Source organism: Rhea pennata, chromosome 1 (assembly GCF_028389875.1).
Source record: "Rhea pennata isolate bPtePen1 chromosome 1, bPtePen1.pri, whole genome shotgun sequence".
Lineage (NCBI taxonomy): Eukaryota > Metazoa > Chordata > Aves > Rheiformes > Rheidae > Rhea > Rhea pennata.
Window position 1 is genome coordinate 71,569,799 of NC_084663.1, and position 16,696 is coordinate 71,586,494.

At 35.9% G+C, this 16,696-nt stretch overlaps 1 protein-coding gene across 2 annotated transcripts in view; it reads left to right on the forward strand.

Annotated features, from left to right (window-relative positions):
- AEBP2 (AE binding protein 2) overlaps positions 1-16,696 on the forward strand; it is a 50,157-nt gene that overhangs the window by 13,767 nt on the left and 19,694 nt on the right. For both annotated transcript variants that reach the window (XM_062570446.1, XM_062570453.1), the window contains exons 2-3: positions 5,734-5,941; positions 9,144-9,251. In XM_062570446.1, the coding sequence (XP_062426430.1) occupies positions 5,734-5,941; positions 9,144-9,251 (316 nt within the window). The remainder of the gene's footprint in view (positions 1-5,733; positions 5,942-9,143; positions 9,252-16,696) is intronic.

Here is a 16,696-nt window from a genome sequence, read left to right on the forward strand (position 1 = left end):
TAGTGGCAGTCAGGATTTAAACAGATCTCTGTGCTGGGGAAAAGTCTTTTTTCTTCTTCTTCTTCTTCTTTTTTCTGCAATGAGGAAAAACTCACTTTAACTTACTGAGCTAAAAATTTGTTATAGTATCTTCATTTTGTTATCAGTAGTTTTCCAGAATACTCATTTTCCTTACTTTGTTCTGTTTCCTCTCCTTTGATACATATTACTACTTTCTGACTTGCAGGCTTTGTGGATTTCGATGAGAAAGTGAAAGGAAAGCAGAATGATATGCTTTCCATTATTAGCGTTCCTTTGCTAAGGACCTTCTCCCTTTCTTGGATCATCCCAAGTATATACCGAGTCAGATTAGATTGAAAAGTCCCATTCAGAGATGAAAGATATACAGGCACTGTCTTAGTATTTCAAATGAGGCTGAGCTGACTTACTTCCATTCTTGTGGTCAGGAAAAGACTGAAGTGGACTAAAAAAATATCAGAAGGTGTGGACACATCTAACCTCCATGCATATCCTGCCTCATGTCCTTTCTGAAAACTCAAAGAACAAAAAAAGTGAGTGAATCAGCAGCTCTAACAAAAACAGTCTTCACAGTATTCAGCAGCAGCCACAGCTTTGATTATAAACTTACCATTGTCTTTCAGCTATGTCTTGAAATGGCAATTCGGTAGCAAATGATCTTCCAAGTTGTTGTCTTTTCTAGTGCCGTGTATGCTATACATACAAAAGTTTCCTGATCTTTTCTCATTGCATAGGATACTGGCAGACAAAATGTGTGCTCGCTTGACCTGTATAAAACATTACGGTACAGAGGAAAGATGTATTTGGTCTTACAAGGATTCTCTTCACAGCTTTTACTTTTCGTGGATGCCCCAGGACTCATTGAGTGTGAAAGACAGAAAATAATCTAGGTCCTATGAGTACTGATGGATTCCTGATCACCTAGAATGCCCTGCTTCTGGAGGCAGGGGAGAAAAAATACCGAGCTAGGCATGGTCCTGAGTGCAGTCTGTATTGGGGATCCTGCTTTAGCAGGAGCTTGGACCAGCTGATCTCCAGAGGTCTTTTCCAACCTCTGGAATTCTGTGATTTTGTGAAAATCACAAATTTCATTTCATGTTTTTGTTTAAGGGGTTATTTCTAGTGAATGAATGTGTCAGGGCAGCACTTTGGGGAAAATTGCCAAAAGAAACAATTAGAAAAAAGTGATCTGTTGTGTGATTGCTTCTTGCCATTTTGTTTTATAAGCATTTTAACTATTTCTATGGTTGGTTCTCCAATAACAATATGATTGGTCTACTTAATATCTTACACAAGGTTTATTAAAACTAGGAGAAAGGAGGAATGCTGTTAAATAAATAAATTATTGACCTGTTAAAACTCAACTGGATTTGACAGTTGAATAGAATTCAGCACTATTGAATCAATCATAGAAGCATGGTCAAGTGTAGCACTTCATCCTCAACTTCCAACAAATTCCATGTGCTTTTTTTCTTTTTTTTTTTAAGTGCTGTGGGCTACTTTTTCTATTTGTGTTCCTCTGGTATTAAATTTTGATATAATGCATAAACTAATCTGTCAGCTCTTACCAAACACTTAGGCTATTAGAACCAAATCAAGCAAACATTTAAACTATTAGAACTTAAGCATTCAAACTATCACAACCAAATCAGCTTTCTAAGTGTTACTGTTTTCTCGAGTCGTTAATAAGCTTGTATCTTTCTGTATCTATCTGTATATAGAAATATCTTATATATACTTAAATCTTTTCCTGGATCAATATTACTAGTTCCATCTCTTCGATCTTTTTTCCTGAAAATGAATGTATTTTCTACAAGTGGTCTAGCATACATAGAATGTCTGACTACTTGTGTTTCTTAAGTTGCAAAAATTAGTGACCTGTGACTTTGTACCATAAAGTGGCCAAAGTATGTTGCATTTGCAGTGTGAAATAAACACTCATTTGCTACAAGTTGGTTAATTTTATGTTTTTTCATCTTTGTTTAGAGAAGTTAATCAGATTTCATGGCTGTGAACTGAAGAAACCATTCACACATGCCCTTCACAAAACTCAGTATGAGTTAGGTATTCTAATTGTCTTACTTAAGGCCAGGCCTTAGAAGAATAGTACCCTTGAGAAGTACACTCAACTCAATAACCATTCTTAATCTGTACTTATGGTCTCCAGCTCTGTACCTTTTATTTGAGTATTGGCTTATGGTCTTCTGAGAGGGTTTTGAGAGTGGTACCAGTGCTGTTAAGGGATATAGAAACATGGACTATAAATTGCTTGGAAGTTTGAGTTCCTAGTTAATAAATAAATAAATAAATCTTTTCTTTTGGTACCTCTCAACCATGAGAAGATTTATGCATTTGAAGTGATCTGAGGCAGCTATGGTATGAGTAGTGTATCTGCAGTGCTTTGCCATCTTGGTTAAGCAGCTTCCTGTTTAAACCACTGGTCTGTATAACATTACCATATTCAACACAAGTGCTCAGGCTATGTGCCATCTTGTACACATTTAAAACTTCTCCTTAACACTGATTTTGAGAAGTGTATATTTTGATAACTCTAGAACTCTGGTATATGGGATTAGATGAAATTATTTCTTCAATTCTTCTTTTTCATCCTATGGGTTAACTTTGCTTTCATAACACAGTTTTAAGGATGTTACTGTCAGGAATAATTTTTGGCTTTAGGCATCATCTGAGGAAGGAAGGGTTGTCAGACCCCTAGTATACCTATTGTGGGCCTGACTTTGTGGAAAAAATGGTATTGTTTGCAATGTATTTTACATTTAAAGCTATGCCAATTTTCTAGAAGGATCCTAAACTACTCTTATGAGTAGTTTGCAGTTAGTGGCTGTTAACACTGTTGGGACTGGTAGCTTCAGCTTGGTGCTATGCTAGCTCTTTTTTTTTTTTTCCTTAATGAACATACAAAATAGTCTTTTGGGGAAAGAAAGCAGTTTTGAACAGATTCAAAGCCAGATCTGTGTGGTAGTCACAGATGGTGAGTTTACGTGGTAAGAAGGGAACTGAGGTTACTTTTTGGAGGGGAAAAAGGCGGGGAGGAAAGAAGAGGAGTGATGAAAAGATGTGTAATCTTCAAGATATAGAAAAGGGAAGAAAATAAAAATAATGGGCACACGTAAAAGCGTTGCATAGCAGGAAAAAGCCATTACGACTTTTGCAGGGAGAAGTCACGCCTTGCAAATTACTAGGTCTTTTTTTTTTTTTTTTTTTTTTTTTTTTTTTTTTTTTTTTGAGGGGAAGGGAGAACTCGAGAAAATAAGATATGGTATTTGCATGACATTTTAGAAGTTTGAATTTGATATACTTTAATTAAAGTAAAATCCTGTTGTCAGGGGCTGTAAAACTAAATTATTTGGAGGAGAAAGATTCTTTTGGGGGTTAATTTTGAAAACAAAAGCCTAAGAATAATTGTTCATTTTTAATAATAGCAGGAGACAAGTTGATCAGAAGGGGATTTCAAAGGGATCTGTTTTTGGAATACGATAGTCAGCATTTTCGTAAATGTTGCCTTACTGGTAACTCTTTTTCAGATCAGAGTTTTACTAACGATACCAGATTACTCAGAGTAGTTAAAAAGTTAAAACTAAAGCCTAACAAGTAAAAACTATTGCCAAGGGAATCTGTTATTGTGATTAAGCCATGAAATTTGATATTGATGAATTCAGAGGAATGCAGATAGTGGATGAGGGAAAAAGTCTAAACAAGGCAAATAAGCAAGGAGATTTTGAAACCATAGTTGTCACATAAAAAAATTACTGGCTCAGTAGTGATTAAACAAGACAGGTAATGTAAGAAATTTGTAGTAAAGTCTTTGAAAACAAAAGAGAAAACATGTTAATGATGTACGTTTTGAATAACGATGCAGTTCTTGTTTCATCCATCTCAAAAATAAGTAGGATAACAACAAATACCTAAAAAGTTTTCAGTCATGGTCGGAAAGATGGAACAGCACCCATACCTGTAAAAGCAGGATACTTTGGCACAGGAAAGATATGCAAGAGGCTCGGGGAGAAAAGGAGTATGATTACAGTTTATAAAATCATAAATATTTTGTGGAAATGAATGGGACATTATTGTTTTCTCTTTCTTTAAAGTAATTTCATTGAGTGTTCCTTGCACTTGGTTTGGAATAATATTTAAAGACAGCTATGTAAAGCTTGCTGCTACATACAGGGCTGTATTAGCAAAAATGTAGCTATCAGGTGAGTAAAAGTGATTCTTCCCTTCTATGCACTTGCATCTGGATTTGTGTGTCCAGTTTGGGGCTCATTTCAGATACTGACACATGGAGAAAATCCAGTGCAGGGCCTCCAAGGTGATTAAAAGGCTTAAACAGGCTGAGGATAGAGGCTGAGTGAATTGCGTTTATTCAGTTTTGAGGAAAGAAAGGTAGAGTTACTGTTTGTTTCAGTGACCAGATGGGGAGTATAGAAAAGCAGGAGCCAGAGTCTTCTCAAGCATACAGCTGGTAATCATAGAATCATAGAATTGGTAAGGTTGGAGGGGACCTCTGGAGATCATCTAGTCCAACCCCCCTGCTCAAGCAGCGTCACCTAGAGCATGTTAGGCAGGGTTGCAGCAACAAGGACCCCCCCTTGCTGAAGCCCAGGCTTGAACCAGGGACCTTTAGATCTTTAATCTAACCTAATGCTCTTCTAGCTGAGCTATTTCAGCCCCCAAGAACAAGAGGCAACAGGCAGAAGTTCAATACCAGAAATTCTAATGAGATGTTGGTTTTTTTTTTTTTCTCCTCCAGAGAAAATATTAATCAGACATTAGAAGAGTTGTTCAGAGAGGTAGTAGAATCTCCATCCTTTAAAAACGTCCGTTAAAAACTCAACTGGACCAGACTATGAGCAATCTGATCTAAGTTTGCCCTGTTTGAGCAGGGGATTGGACCAGCTGACCTCCTGAGGTCCCTTCCAAAATAAACCATTCTGTGACTTGATGGAAGAAAATAATTTAAGAGTTCTAAAAGACTGTGAATAAATTTGTGGAAAAAGAGGTATCTCAGTGGCTGCGTGACATGTTGATTCAGGGACAACTTGTAGCCATCTCCATACTTTTGCTTAAATCTATGTGGTGTGGGTTTTTCTCTCCCCTCCCCTCCCCTCCCCTCCCCTCCCCTCCCCTCCCCTCCCCTCCCCTCCCCTCCCCTCCCCTCCAAAACAAAAAAACTTCCTCTCCCCCCCACCCCCTAAGAAAACCCACCACAAAACAACCCAAACAAGTCCCCAGCCACCTGAAAGGAGCAGGTATGGGAGTGTCTTAAACCTTTTGTAAAACTTTTTTCTTCTGTGTTTTTTTTTTAAGGATCTAGCATTAGTTGTGGATGCTGGGCTAGATACATCTCTGATCTGAACCCAGCATGTTATATTTTTGTTTTGTTTTTTTCTGGAGAACAAAAATAATGAATGGCTTCTTGATGCAGTTTAAAAGTAATTGTTAATCACAGGAGAATTAATTTTCTGGCATGTTAGTGATTGGGAGAATTTTCTAACTTTCACTTTCATTAGTAGTGTCCAGAATAACTTACACTTTTGAGTAACAGTAATGCCATACTATAAATTTATTGTAGTTCAGGCAACGAACCACTAAAATTAATGCTGCATCTGCTTAAGATCTTCTTTTCAACATGTCTGAATACATCTGAAAGAGAAATTGTGCAACAGATACCAACTTTCTCTTTTTATCTTACAGCATAAGCAGCACTATTATGGATGTAGACAGCACAATTTCCAGCGGGCGTTCAACTCCAGTTATGATGAATGGACAAGGAGTTCCTGCCTCCTCTACAAAAAGCATTGCCTATAACTGTTGTTGGGACCACTGTCATGCTTGCTTCAGCTCCAGTCCAGATTTGGCAGATCATATTCGCTCCATACATGTGGATGGTCAGCGAGGAGGGGTTGGTGTTACTTTCTTTATCTTCTTTCCCTCTTCCTTAGTTCCCAATATTCCATTTTTCAATGATAGGCACAGATTTTGTTTGAACCATTAGCTCTGTATCTAGTGGTAACTAGGAGTAGGCCTTCAGCAGCCTGGCACTGGGCATTCCAGCTGTTGTGTTTCACATTGTCCACTTGATCTGGTATCATGTATTTTTTGATTGAATAACTAACTTCAGACACGTAGTAAATTCTTCTTAATAAGTCATTTGAAGCTCTGAAATTGTTGATAGAGGTGCTGATCTCTCAGCATTCTGAAGCTGTTGGTGTATCTTTAAGTGCTTGTACTTGGCATTAATTTTCTTAAAATCATTAGCAAACGTGTTGCTGCATGTAAACTGAGGAAAAGCCACATCTTGACAATACTCACAAGTGGAATCTCATTAAGGATAAACTATACTTATATATAAACATAAAAAAGAAATAGGGCAGATGTAAGATGGGTTATCTTGGGAGTTCAAACTGAAACAATTCTGTTGGTGGATATTTGGAAGTCATACTTCCACATACATTGCGTTTAATATTTTTTTTGAAATAGCCACGATCATGCATGCATTTCAATTTTAATCTAATCCCAGGTCAAATGATGCAGTTCCTGTTGGCTTCACAATTTTAATATTTCAGAACAGCTCCCAGTAATGTAGTTTCAACTTTATGCTTTACTTAAAAATAAAAACAGTGTGAAAGCCTCCCAAATACCCTTTGTATAGAACATTTCAAAGTAAACTAGCTTTACATCAAACACAAGCAATATGTCTGCTTCAGGTTGGGTATTCACTGTCATACACATTCACTGTCATACTGTCACACTGTCATACATACATTCACTGTCATCCCTAATTTCTTGGAGAGCCAATGTCAAATCCTAACCTAGAGTAGTCATTAACTTTTTGTCTTGCCACTTCTTAAAAGTAAAATGATAGACCATTAATTTTTAAACAAAACATAGATTTGCATTACTTTATTATGTCATTTTTGTCACTGAGATAGGCATGACTCAGTGGTTGTATTAGGTCACGTTTTTTAAAATGATGGAACTTCCAGCTTGATATTTGATGACTTCTTTTAGTCCAAGCCCCAAGCAGAATCATCCAACCAGTAAGTCAGCTTTTTAACTATTTGCGAGATAAATATGCTTGGCTTTATTCATAGATTTATAAGAATACTATTTGAATTCTGGATGAAAGAATTAAGTAGATGAGGTGTATCAGTATCCTGTGGGCTTTAGCATAAGTACATCTCTGGTAGTCTGTGTCCCATTCTTGACTCCTTTTGTTTCCTTAGAAAAGGATTGTAAGATTTTTTTTAAAAAAAATTTATTTCTGTTCACTTACATTCCATATGACACACTTTGTGGAGGTTTTTGTTTATAGAATGTTAGACTGCAGTTGTCTTTGTGAAGGAGAAGGTTGCTGGAAGCCCCAGCTATCTGAGCATTTCATTCAGTTCACACTTCTTTTATCTATCCTGCTGGAATTGTTTTATTTTTAGAAAAGTTCTTTAAATTGATGCTTGGAGAGGATATTGACACTGACTGTTTTGTTTCAAGGACTTGTCCGCCACCTGCTGGCAAGGTGTTTAAGTGGAGACTCAGAAATATTGTGGTTTTTGACTGGGTTTCAGATACTACTCATCTACAATGACTATAAATTTGTAGAAAAATAGTACTAGTAACTGCTTATTGAGAACTTAATAGCAATGAGATAAGCGTCCTTGTATGATAAAATGTATATATGTATTTTTCAAGTTAAATTGAGATAATAGCAAACACAGATAGCTCCATGAAAAGCTTAGGATTTTTTTTTTTTTTTGACAAAATAGTGTTACCCAAAAAAGGAAAAGAAAGAGAGAAAAGTTCTGTCAGAAATATTTTGCATTAGCTTTTTAAACAAAATTTCCAAAGGAGCCCTACCTCGACTTCTAATGGGTTGTCGTAAAACAAAGTGCTTGTTTTTGATTTTTGAGGGGACTGCATTTCTGATTTTTTGTTATTTCATAGTAGTTCTCCTTTGCTGAGTGCCTTGCAGTCTACAGGTGATGTTACAGGTGAAAATATTGGAAAGTTAAGAGCTTTGTTGGAGGGCCAGGACCTCAGAATCTCCAGTGCTGTGGCTGCTGGTGGGTGGGGAATCTCAACACTGAAGCACAGCAGGCACCAAAATACTTGCGAGCTGGACTTTATGGGCCACTGAATCTGGATCAGCTGGACAGGCATGCAGGGTTTCCAGCTCTTCATCAGTAAGCTGAGGTACCTTCATGTAACACTATTTTCTGAAGATTCAGTTTTTTTAATTCCTGAAAGAGAAGAAGAAACTTGAATCCAATTAGTTTCCCATAGTTCTGAAATTCTGTATTTTGCACAACTCTGTTCTTGGAGACTGCATTCTGCTCTTACAAATCAGGGCTATATATTGGATTTCTTTACACACTGACCTGTTGAAGAAATTATAATGAAAGCCATATTCATTGAGTCCTTTTGGCTCTTCAGCTTATAAGGAGACAAAAGGAGATGAAAGAAAAGCAGCGTAAGTTCTTTTCCCTTCATGCACTGCTGTGCATGTGACTGATCTGTACATTGGAATCATTAAAAAACAAAAAACAAACAAACAAAAAACCCCCAGATCTTTAAACCCGTGATAAAGTTGTGACTTGCTTCATCAGGATATGAGTATAAGGTACAAATTTAGAATGTCTAGTTTTCCCTAATATAAATCTCTTAAAATATGGCTATTTAGATATCTGGAAAAATTTTGAACTTTGTCAGGCTCAAAGAATTATTAGTTGGTTGTGAGATCTGTTCTTTCCTTCTTGTTCTTTCTTTCTATCATTGCTATCCAGAAAATGTAAATTTGTCATTTTAATTTATTCATTTAATTTTTTATTTAAATACTTAGTGATTAAAGAATTTGTGTTTCCCACTGTGTCTACAGTGGATCCTGATTATCTGGGGGAACATCTAGATTTTGGTATCTTGTACCTTTTTGAATACTTGGGATTTTTTTTTCTTGGTGTGAGAAATATGTGTAAAAGTCAATGGTTATTGTCTCAAAATGCTTTGAACTTCTTCATATTGTGAAAACAAACTTATTTATTAACCTGATTTTGAACTTTTTATTGTTGTTCAGAATAATTTTTAAGCTAATCAAGTTTTTACTTTATTAGGTGTTTGTTTGCTTATGGAAAGGTTGCAAAGTATATAATACACCTTCAACAAGTCAAAGTTGGTTGCAGAGGCATATGTTGACGCACAGTGGGGACAAACCTTTCAAGGTAAGGTTCATTGTAAAATGTGTCATCTTTTATTTTAAGAATGATGATTTCCCCCCCCCTTCCCCCCCCCCCGCTGATAGACTGTTATCAACCATAATGCCAGTGCAGTAGGATCTGCTAGAGGTATCAAAAAAGCTGAGCTTTGGTCTTGCAGTGGTAGTGCCCAGAGATCCTATTCTCTTATGAAAACAGCTGAAGGTACTATTATTGCTCCTCCCTGTTCCTTTTAGTCTAAGACAGAATAATGCTGTCTGAAGTTCAGTTTTTGTGTGCATTTTCCAGTTGAACTGTTTACACTGTAAAGATAAGATACTTTGCCTCATGCTTTACACTTCCACGTTAAACTCTAGATCGTGCTTGATGGTGCACATTCTGTGCTTGGATAAAAGCAGTTTTTGTTAACAAACTTAAGTTGAAACAGTCAATGACTATGTATGGTTAACCTCTCTGAAGATAATAAGGAAATCAGGAATGCAGGACCATTGAGCTGACTGTATTTCCTGCGTAGCATTTCTAACTTTCTCTTTCTTTCTCCCCCCTGATCTGTACCTGCAATTCTAGGTATAGTAGTGTTTATCATTCCCATATCCACCAATCCGTTATTAATGAGTTGCTTCATGCTCTTATGGATACAGTTGGGGCAGTTCATAGCTGTCAGTCCTGGATCACTTGATGGTAAGTCCCACCCATGCTACTTTAGACTGAAGTTCTCCTTCCATATAGGATTTGAAAATCAATTAGGGTTTTTCTTAAATTTAGGCAGCATTTCATTTCCCTCCCTTTTTTTTTTTTTTTTTTTTTTTTTCCTCCCTCCTCCCACCCAAAAAAAGTTTTAGCACTGTTTCTCCACTTCCATCTTCTCTTTTCTTTTTTTTTTCCCTCAGGTAACATATTCTGTTTTTCTATTTTAAGGCAGTTTAATTACTGGGAAAAATAATTTTTTGTTACAATGACCTCTTCCAAGATTTCCTGCTTCTGCACAGCATATAACTGTAATTATGACAGAAAGCAGAACTATGCTAAAAGCCTGGAGAGTAAAAACACTGCTGTGCAAGTGAAAAACTCTGACTTTTAGTGAAGATTAAACTGTATTTTTTTTCATACGAAATACTTTCCCCCCTCCATTCCAAACTGCATAGTTTGGTCTGAAAATTTTTGACAGAGTGAGTGGCAAGGGAAAACTTACTCTAAAGGTTATCATACCCTTTGTTCAAAAGCATAAGGTTAGCATGCTTTTAGAAGCATAGCATAAGGGTCATAGATTCCTAAGAGTTTGAGAAAATGATTGTTCTGGTAACTGATCTTATTTTAAATGATAATCCCTGAATCAAATTAAAAAATGAGCCAACGGAGGAAACTTGTCCCTTATCTCATCCTTGAATTAACTCTTTTATGTGCCTTAAAATACAATGGCAGGATGCTGCTTTTTTTTTTTTTTTTTTTTCCCTCCTCCTCCCTTGAAGATAAAACTTCCAGTAGGATAGTTTGTAGGCTTGTGTTGTTCTGGCTCAAAGTTGATAATGATTCGCTGTTAATCCTTAATTGCTGTTTAAATGCCTGTTATTAGAGCATTGCTCTGTTCAGACTAAGTATTTACCATGCCACAACTTTGAAGCCAATAGGCAAGCTGTTGAAAGATGTGACTATTCAGTTACAATCTTGTAAAGGATGGAAACTTAACCTGTAAAACAATAGGTGAGAAGCAGTTAGAAATCCAATTGCGGAGACATTGGCTTTGAAGGAAGAGGGCATACCTCAGAAATACCACTGATACTTTTGAGTGCCAGAATTACTTAGCAAACTTGGCAAAAGCTGATATCCCAGTCTTTTGGGCTAGATAGAGACCTAAAGTTTCAAATTATTAGGTCTAAAAGTAAACATCCTTTTTTAAATGTGCTTATTTTATCAGCTGACTTTCTGCACTTTAAGATCATAATGAGAGAAAGAATACCTCACAGGCTAGGATTGCAGTAGTTTAACATCAGGGCTCAGTGCATATCACTTCAGCATTTATTCCTACTGTCTTCAGGTCTCCCTGTTTTTATCTATGTATTTCTTAATCTAGTCCCAGGAACATCAAGACCTTCTATTCTATTGAGGATATTTTTAAGAAAGGCAAAGAATATTAACTAGGAAAGTGACAATCAGAAGCATGAGAAATACGCATTTATAAAGATATGAGAAAGACGGAATTGTTTCATGTAGAGAGGAGATTAATAAGTGTATGGGAGGTTTACACATTCTTGCACCTCTTTATTCAAAGTAAGACACAAAGTTACTTTATTAAGTTGAAAGTCAATGAGCGACTGTCTGGGGCATAAAGCTCTTTTGTAGTAGAATTACTCCAAAGGATGTGTCCCTGTCCTGCCTGCTTTCTGCTTGTAGGTACATTCATTTTCTGTAGTTCTCCCTTTTGGGTTTAATACTGTATTTTTAAGAAGCACATGATGCCCTTTAATTACAAACTGTATCTTGCTGTGAATAAGCAACTGTGCATTCTTATTAAAAGGTCTTTGTGGATATACCTGCCCTTTTCACACATGCATATATATTTCGTAACTATGTAGTTCATTTGTCATTGGATTGAACTGATTTCTAAATTACAAGGACGGTTGTTTCATATTTTCACAGTTTTCCCAGGCTTTCTCTTTGTGTCATTTAGTGTCCCTCACAGTGTTAATATTGTATCTGTGTCATATAAAAGGTAAATTTTTTTATGAATACTTATTTCTGAGCCCATTGATATGTTAGCTCTATTTTTATATGGACCCATTTCTTAGTAGTCTGAGTTTACTTAATGAGGAAACATTTTATAACTGATTCATCTACTAAACTAAGAAAAAAAATACTCTAGATCTCTGAGCAGGATTTAGGATCACGTTTACCCCTTAGCTATTGTCATATTGCCCTTCAACTTGTGCCTTACCATGCTAAGTCTTTAATGCTAATCACCTTGGGCTTCATGTAGTACAAATGGATAGGGTGTTTTTTTTGTTTTGTTTATTTGTTTTGGAGTTTTTTGAGGACATCATCACTAAATTTAGATTATTTAGGAAGCAGCTTTTCTTAGAGCACCCAGCAATCCCTCCAAAAACCAGGAAAAACAAGTCCATTCAGATCTGTCTGTAGTCGAATATTTTTCTGTCTGTAGTCAGATATTACTCCTGCAAAGCAGTATACTTCTCTGATCACACTTTCTTAAGCACTGTTTCTTACACTTGTTTTTGTTGTTAAGCAGGGGGGAAAAAATGAGTCTTCCAGCATTTGTCTGGTCTGAGAGTTTACTCACTTCCTTTGTCTTGCAGTTAGGTATTTTTGAAATTTTGCTTCTCTTCTTCGTACCTGAAGTTCATTGATTTTGTGCTGCTGGAAGTTCTCTCTTTCTTCATAGCAGTTTGGTTCTAGCTATCCCTTCAACTTTTTTGCCATTGTAGGCATTGATTAAATATGAGTATTTTTGGAACATGTAATCGGCTGAAGACATTTAGTGTGTTTGTGTATGATCTTACATCTAGAGTTGAGAGTGGTAAGAGCTTACACTATTCTTTTCTAGTTCTCTTATATAAAGTTTTGTAGCATGTTAGAAACTGATGAAACATTGTGGAGTGTCGTCAGCATTTAGTAGTGGTCCTTTCTAGAGTTTCACAACTTAAAACTTTCAGAGTTGCAGAAGAGGGTAGGCAGATGGAACTAGAGGAATAACTTGATGAGTTAGAAAACTGATGCAGATAACTGATCTTTGGCCAGTTGAGCAAGAGTTTCTTCCTTCACTTAAATATTTTTCATTGTTGTAGACTTGCCTGTTATGAATACTAAATAATTGAATAGCTAAAGTGCTGTGACACTCTGCATTTTTCAGCATGGTTTCTGGTACTTCAGAAAGATTTGAGTACTATTTGCTATGCCATGTTGACATAGGAGGCATTGAAAGTTACCTGAAGCCATACCAAATGAACTCCTAAAAGCGGTCTGAGTAACCAAATACAAGGTGTTAGCCACAGTGAAAGGACAAATCCTAAAGCAGGGTTGGCTAAAACTGATTGCATTTGAGTATGCTACCAGCTGCTTTCACATTGTGATTCCAATGGGTGTGCTCTTAATGTTTGAGATCAGTCATGCAAGATTTGCTTGTGTGTGGTAGATGTTTTCTGTAACTGTGAATGACAGTATATAGATTTATCAGAGGCTTTTATTTGTTAAAAAAGATCAAAAAGTAACAATAAAAATGGAATTTGATTCTCACTTTACTATCTGTAACTTCTAGAATTCATTAAGGGATGACTGTACTTCATATGATTCTCAATTGAGTAATGTGTTGAAACCTAGAAAACAGCCAAGCAAGTTCAGTCCTCGTTTGGAATTCATGTCAATTATTCTTTTGGCAGAATAGCTTCTATCCATTAAAGCATTGCAGATGTAGATAGAAAATGTAAGGGCGTTCTACCTAGAGAGTCAGAAGACGAGACAATAAGGAGGTTTATTCAGATGTCCAAGATATTATTATTGGATTTATTATTGGAAAAATTACATATTGAATATTCTAAAAAGGAGATTTGATTATTCATAATTTAATAGAAAAAAACTGTATTGCTAGATGTTCTTATAACCTGTTTGTTAAAGTCAGTGGTCATTACTGCCCATTAATAATGGTGGGTATGGGTACACTGGAGAAATTAAACTTCTTGCATGTTAACTAATTTTCTCTTGAAGTAACATATCCACCAATCCGGACCCAAACTATCATATTTAAAATCAAATGCAAAATTTTGAGATTTAAGTTTTGGGGAAAAATGAAGAGATTGGTTTAAAGTTGTGCATAATAGTTGAGTTTGATTTATTAGAAGCCCTCTAGATCTGTGTAGTTATCTGGTGGGAAGCTGATTTGGTGTGACTTACCGTCCAGAGATCCTGAAGTGACAGCTGAACTGCTCCTTTATCTTTGGAGAGAAGAGACTTAATCCATTAGTAACGGATTGCTGGATATATTATTTTAGAGAAAAAAAAAACAGAAAAAACAGGTAAGACTTTTCTCCTCTTCTACTGTTTCCTGTCCACTACAAAAGTATTCTCTATCATTTTTGATATATCATTTGTTGATGATTTGATGACATGACCAGGTAGTTTCAAACTACACAATATCTGTATGCAATGGTCTTTGCAAATATTTTATACCTTGGCTGTAGACTGTAAATGGGCTTCTTAAATAATTCCTTATCGCAAATTGTGCATATTGAGGCTTTAAGAATGCTAGTTTAGTGCTTTTTTAAAATAAAATTTGGTTGTAGCAAGAGAAGTAAGTGCTAGCTATAGTGAAGGATTTACTGAATATTTGTGATTGTGCTTTCTCTGTAAATGGCTAGACAAAAGTAAAGTTCTGACATTGTGAGCCAAACTGCAGTTAGTCATAAAATCATTTTTCCCATCTGACAAGAAATACTACAAGGTCTTATGAACCTAAAAACTGAAGATTTTACAAATTTTTAGAAATGTGCCTGACAACATTTATGTACCACTTCCAGAAGGTATTGCTGTTTGACATTATACTTTAATAAAATAGTAATATTGTAATGCAGGCCCTGTACCAAAACTTTAGAATTATTTTTGACTTACAGCAGGTGTTAGCAAAACTGAAACTTACAATTTCATAATGAATTTGTCAGAACTTAAGGGCAAGATTTTTCTCTGTGCACAGACACTTTTTGTCTGTGCTCGTAGCATTAGAAAGAGCTAGAAACTTAAGTCAGTAGCACCTTAATGAAAGCTAAATTTAAGTTTTGATTTAGTTGCTTAGCTTAGTTTCGTGAAACTGCTTATTCTGTGCAACACAGCTGGTTCCAGGGACTTCAAAACTGGAGAATAAGAAATTGGTCAAACTAATGTATGGGTGTGTTTTATCTATGTTGATTGCGAGTTTGATGATATCTTTAGTAGAACGAAGTATTGATTTTGATTTTCAGTATAATTTTAAAGCAATCAATATTCTATTGAAGTTACCATAGAGTAAATGAAATCGAGATCTAGACTGTTGTTTTTAATTTGATAGATGTGATAGATTTCTAATACTGTATGTTAGTATAAATATACAGTGTTTCACTTTTTCAATTTGGGGAATTACAGGGCAAGATAAAGAGATAAAAGCAAGGGGTTTTTTTTGGTTGAAATCTTGACAGCTCCTAAAATACTTACTAGTGCAGGCAAGGATGGAGCGGGAGGAGGAAGAAATACACAGTATGTGGCAGGAACAAATACACAGTATGAAAAATCCTAAAGCTTGTTATCAGACAATTATATGTTGCTAGTCGGGTGAATGCTTAGAAAACGTCCTTTAAGCTTACTTAAAAAATACGAACGTGCAAATAAAAATGTTTAAAATGGCCTTCTATTTTTGGCTTTTGTGATCTTGAAATTTATTTGTTTTTAGTCCTAACGCAAACATTATGTCCTCAGGCATAACACAGGATTTCTGCTTTGGATACTATATTCCCATTTTGTATGATCAGGGAAAACCATTTACTAGCTTTGAGGCAGAAATAGGCTGTTTTGGTTTTTCTGCAGCCACAGCTGAAAATAACACTGTTGGGTATTAGGGACAAAACATGCTGAGTGGTGTTTTACTGCAGTTTTCTTGCCTCTCAGTAAAATGTGCAGACCTTGGGTAGATTATTGTAAGAACTTGGCATTCTTCATTAGTCTTCAGAGAAAACTTAGTTACTTGCATAGTTGTAGCATTACTTACTCGCAAACTCATGCAGCAGCTGCTTCATCAGTTTGCTGTGAAGTAGGGGCTAGAGAGGAGCGAGGTGGGAAGGAGGGAAGAGAGGAGATGAGCAAAACAGAGTTGGAGGAAGAACTTTTAGATGGTTCAGAGTGATGGTTGTGGGTTCGTTGCTGCTGGCTGGTCAGTTCACTACTGCTGTTGTCTGGATGAGGAGAAGAAAAGAGTCACTTGTCTACACAATTCCTTGCAGTCTATGGTGGGCTGAATGTCTTAAAATCATTTTTGTATTACCCTTATAAATTCAGAGTGCAGGAGAAGTTTTGCCTCCCCCTTCCCAGTGTAATTTAAATTCTTATTCTATAAATTAGATAATTGTAAATATAAGCCAAATACTTACAAAAATACTGACAGTTATTCTAGTCAGTACTAGCTTAGTGGTATGTGTGTATCTTGTGATTTCAGTGTTTCCAACCAGATATTATTGGATCTTTTCTTATTTTTCTGTTTGAGAGAAAGATGCCATTCTCTTAGGAATAAGAGCTTAAATACTTGTGAAGTAATAGCAGTGTCCCTAAATAAATGTATAGATAACTTAATAAAACTTGAACAGGAGTAACTTAAAAGAATCTCAAAAAATGTTTTATTAACTTTGTAGAGCATTTATAGAAAGTATTAAATTTAAATTTTATCAAATTTAATGTGGGTAAAGATGTATTTCTAACTGAGA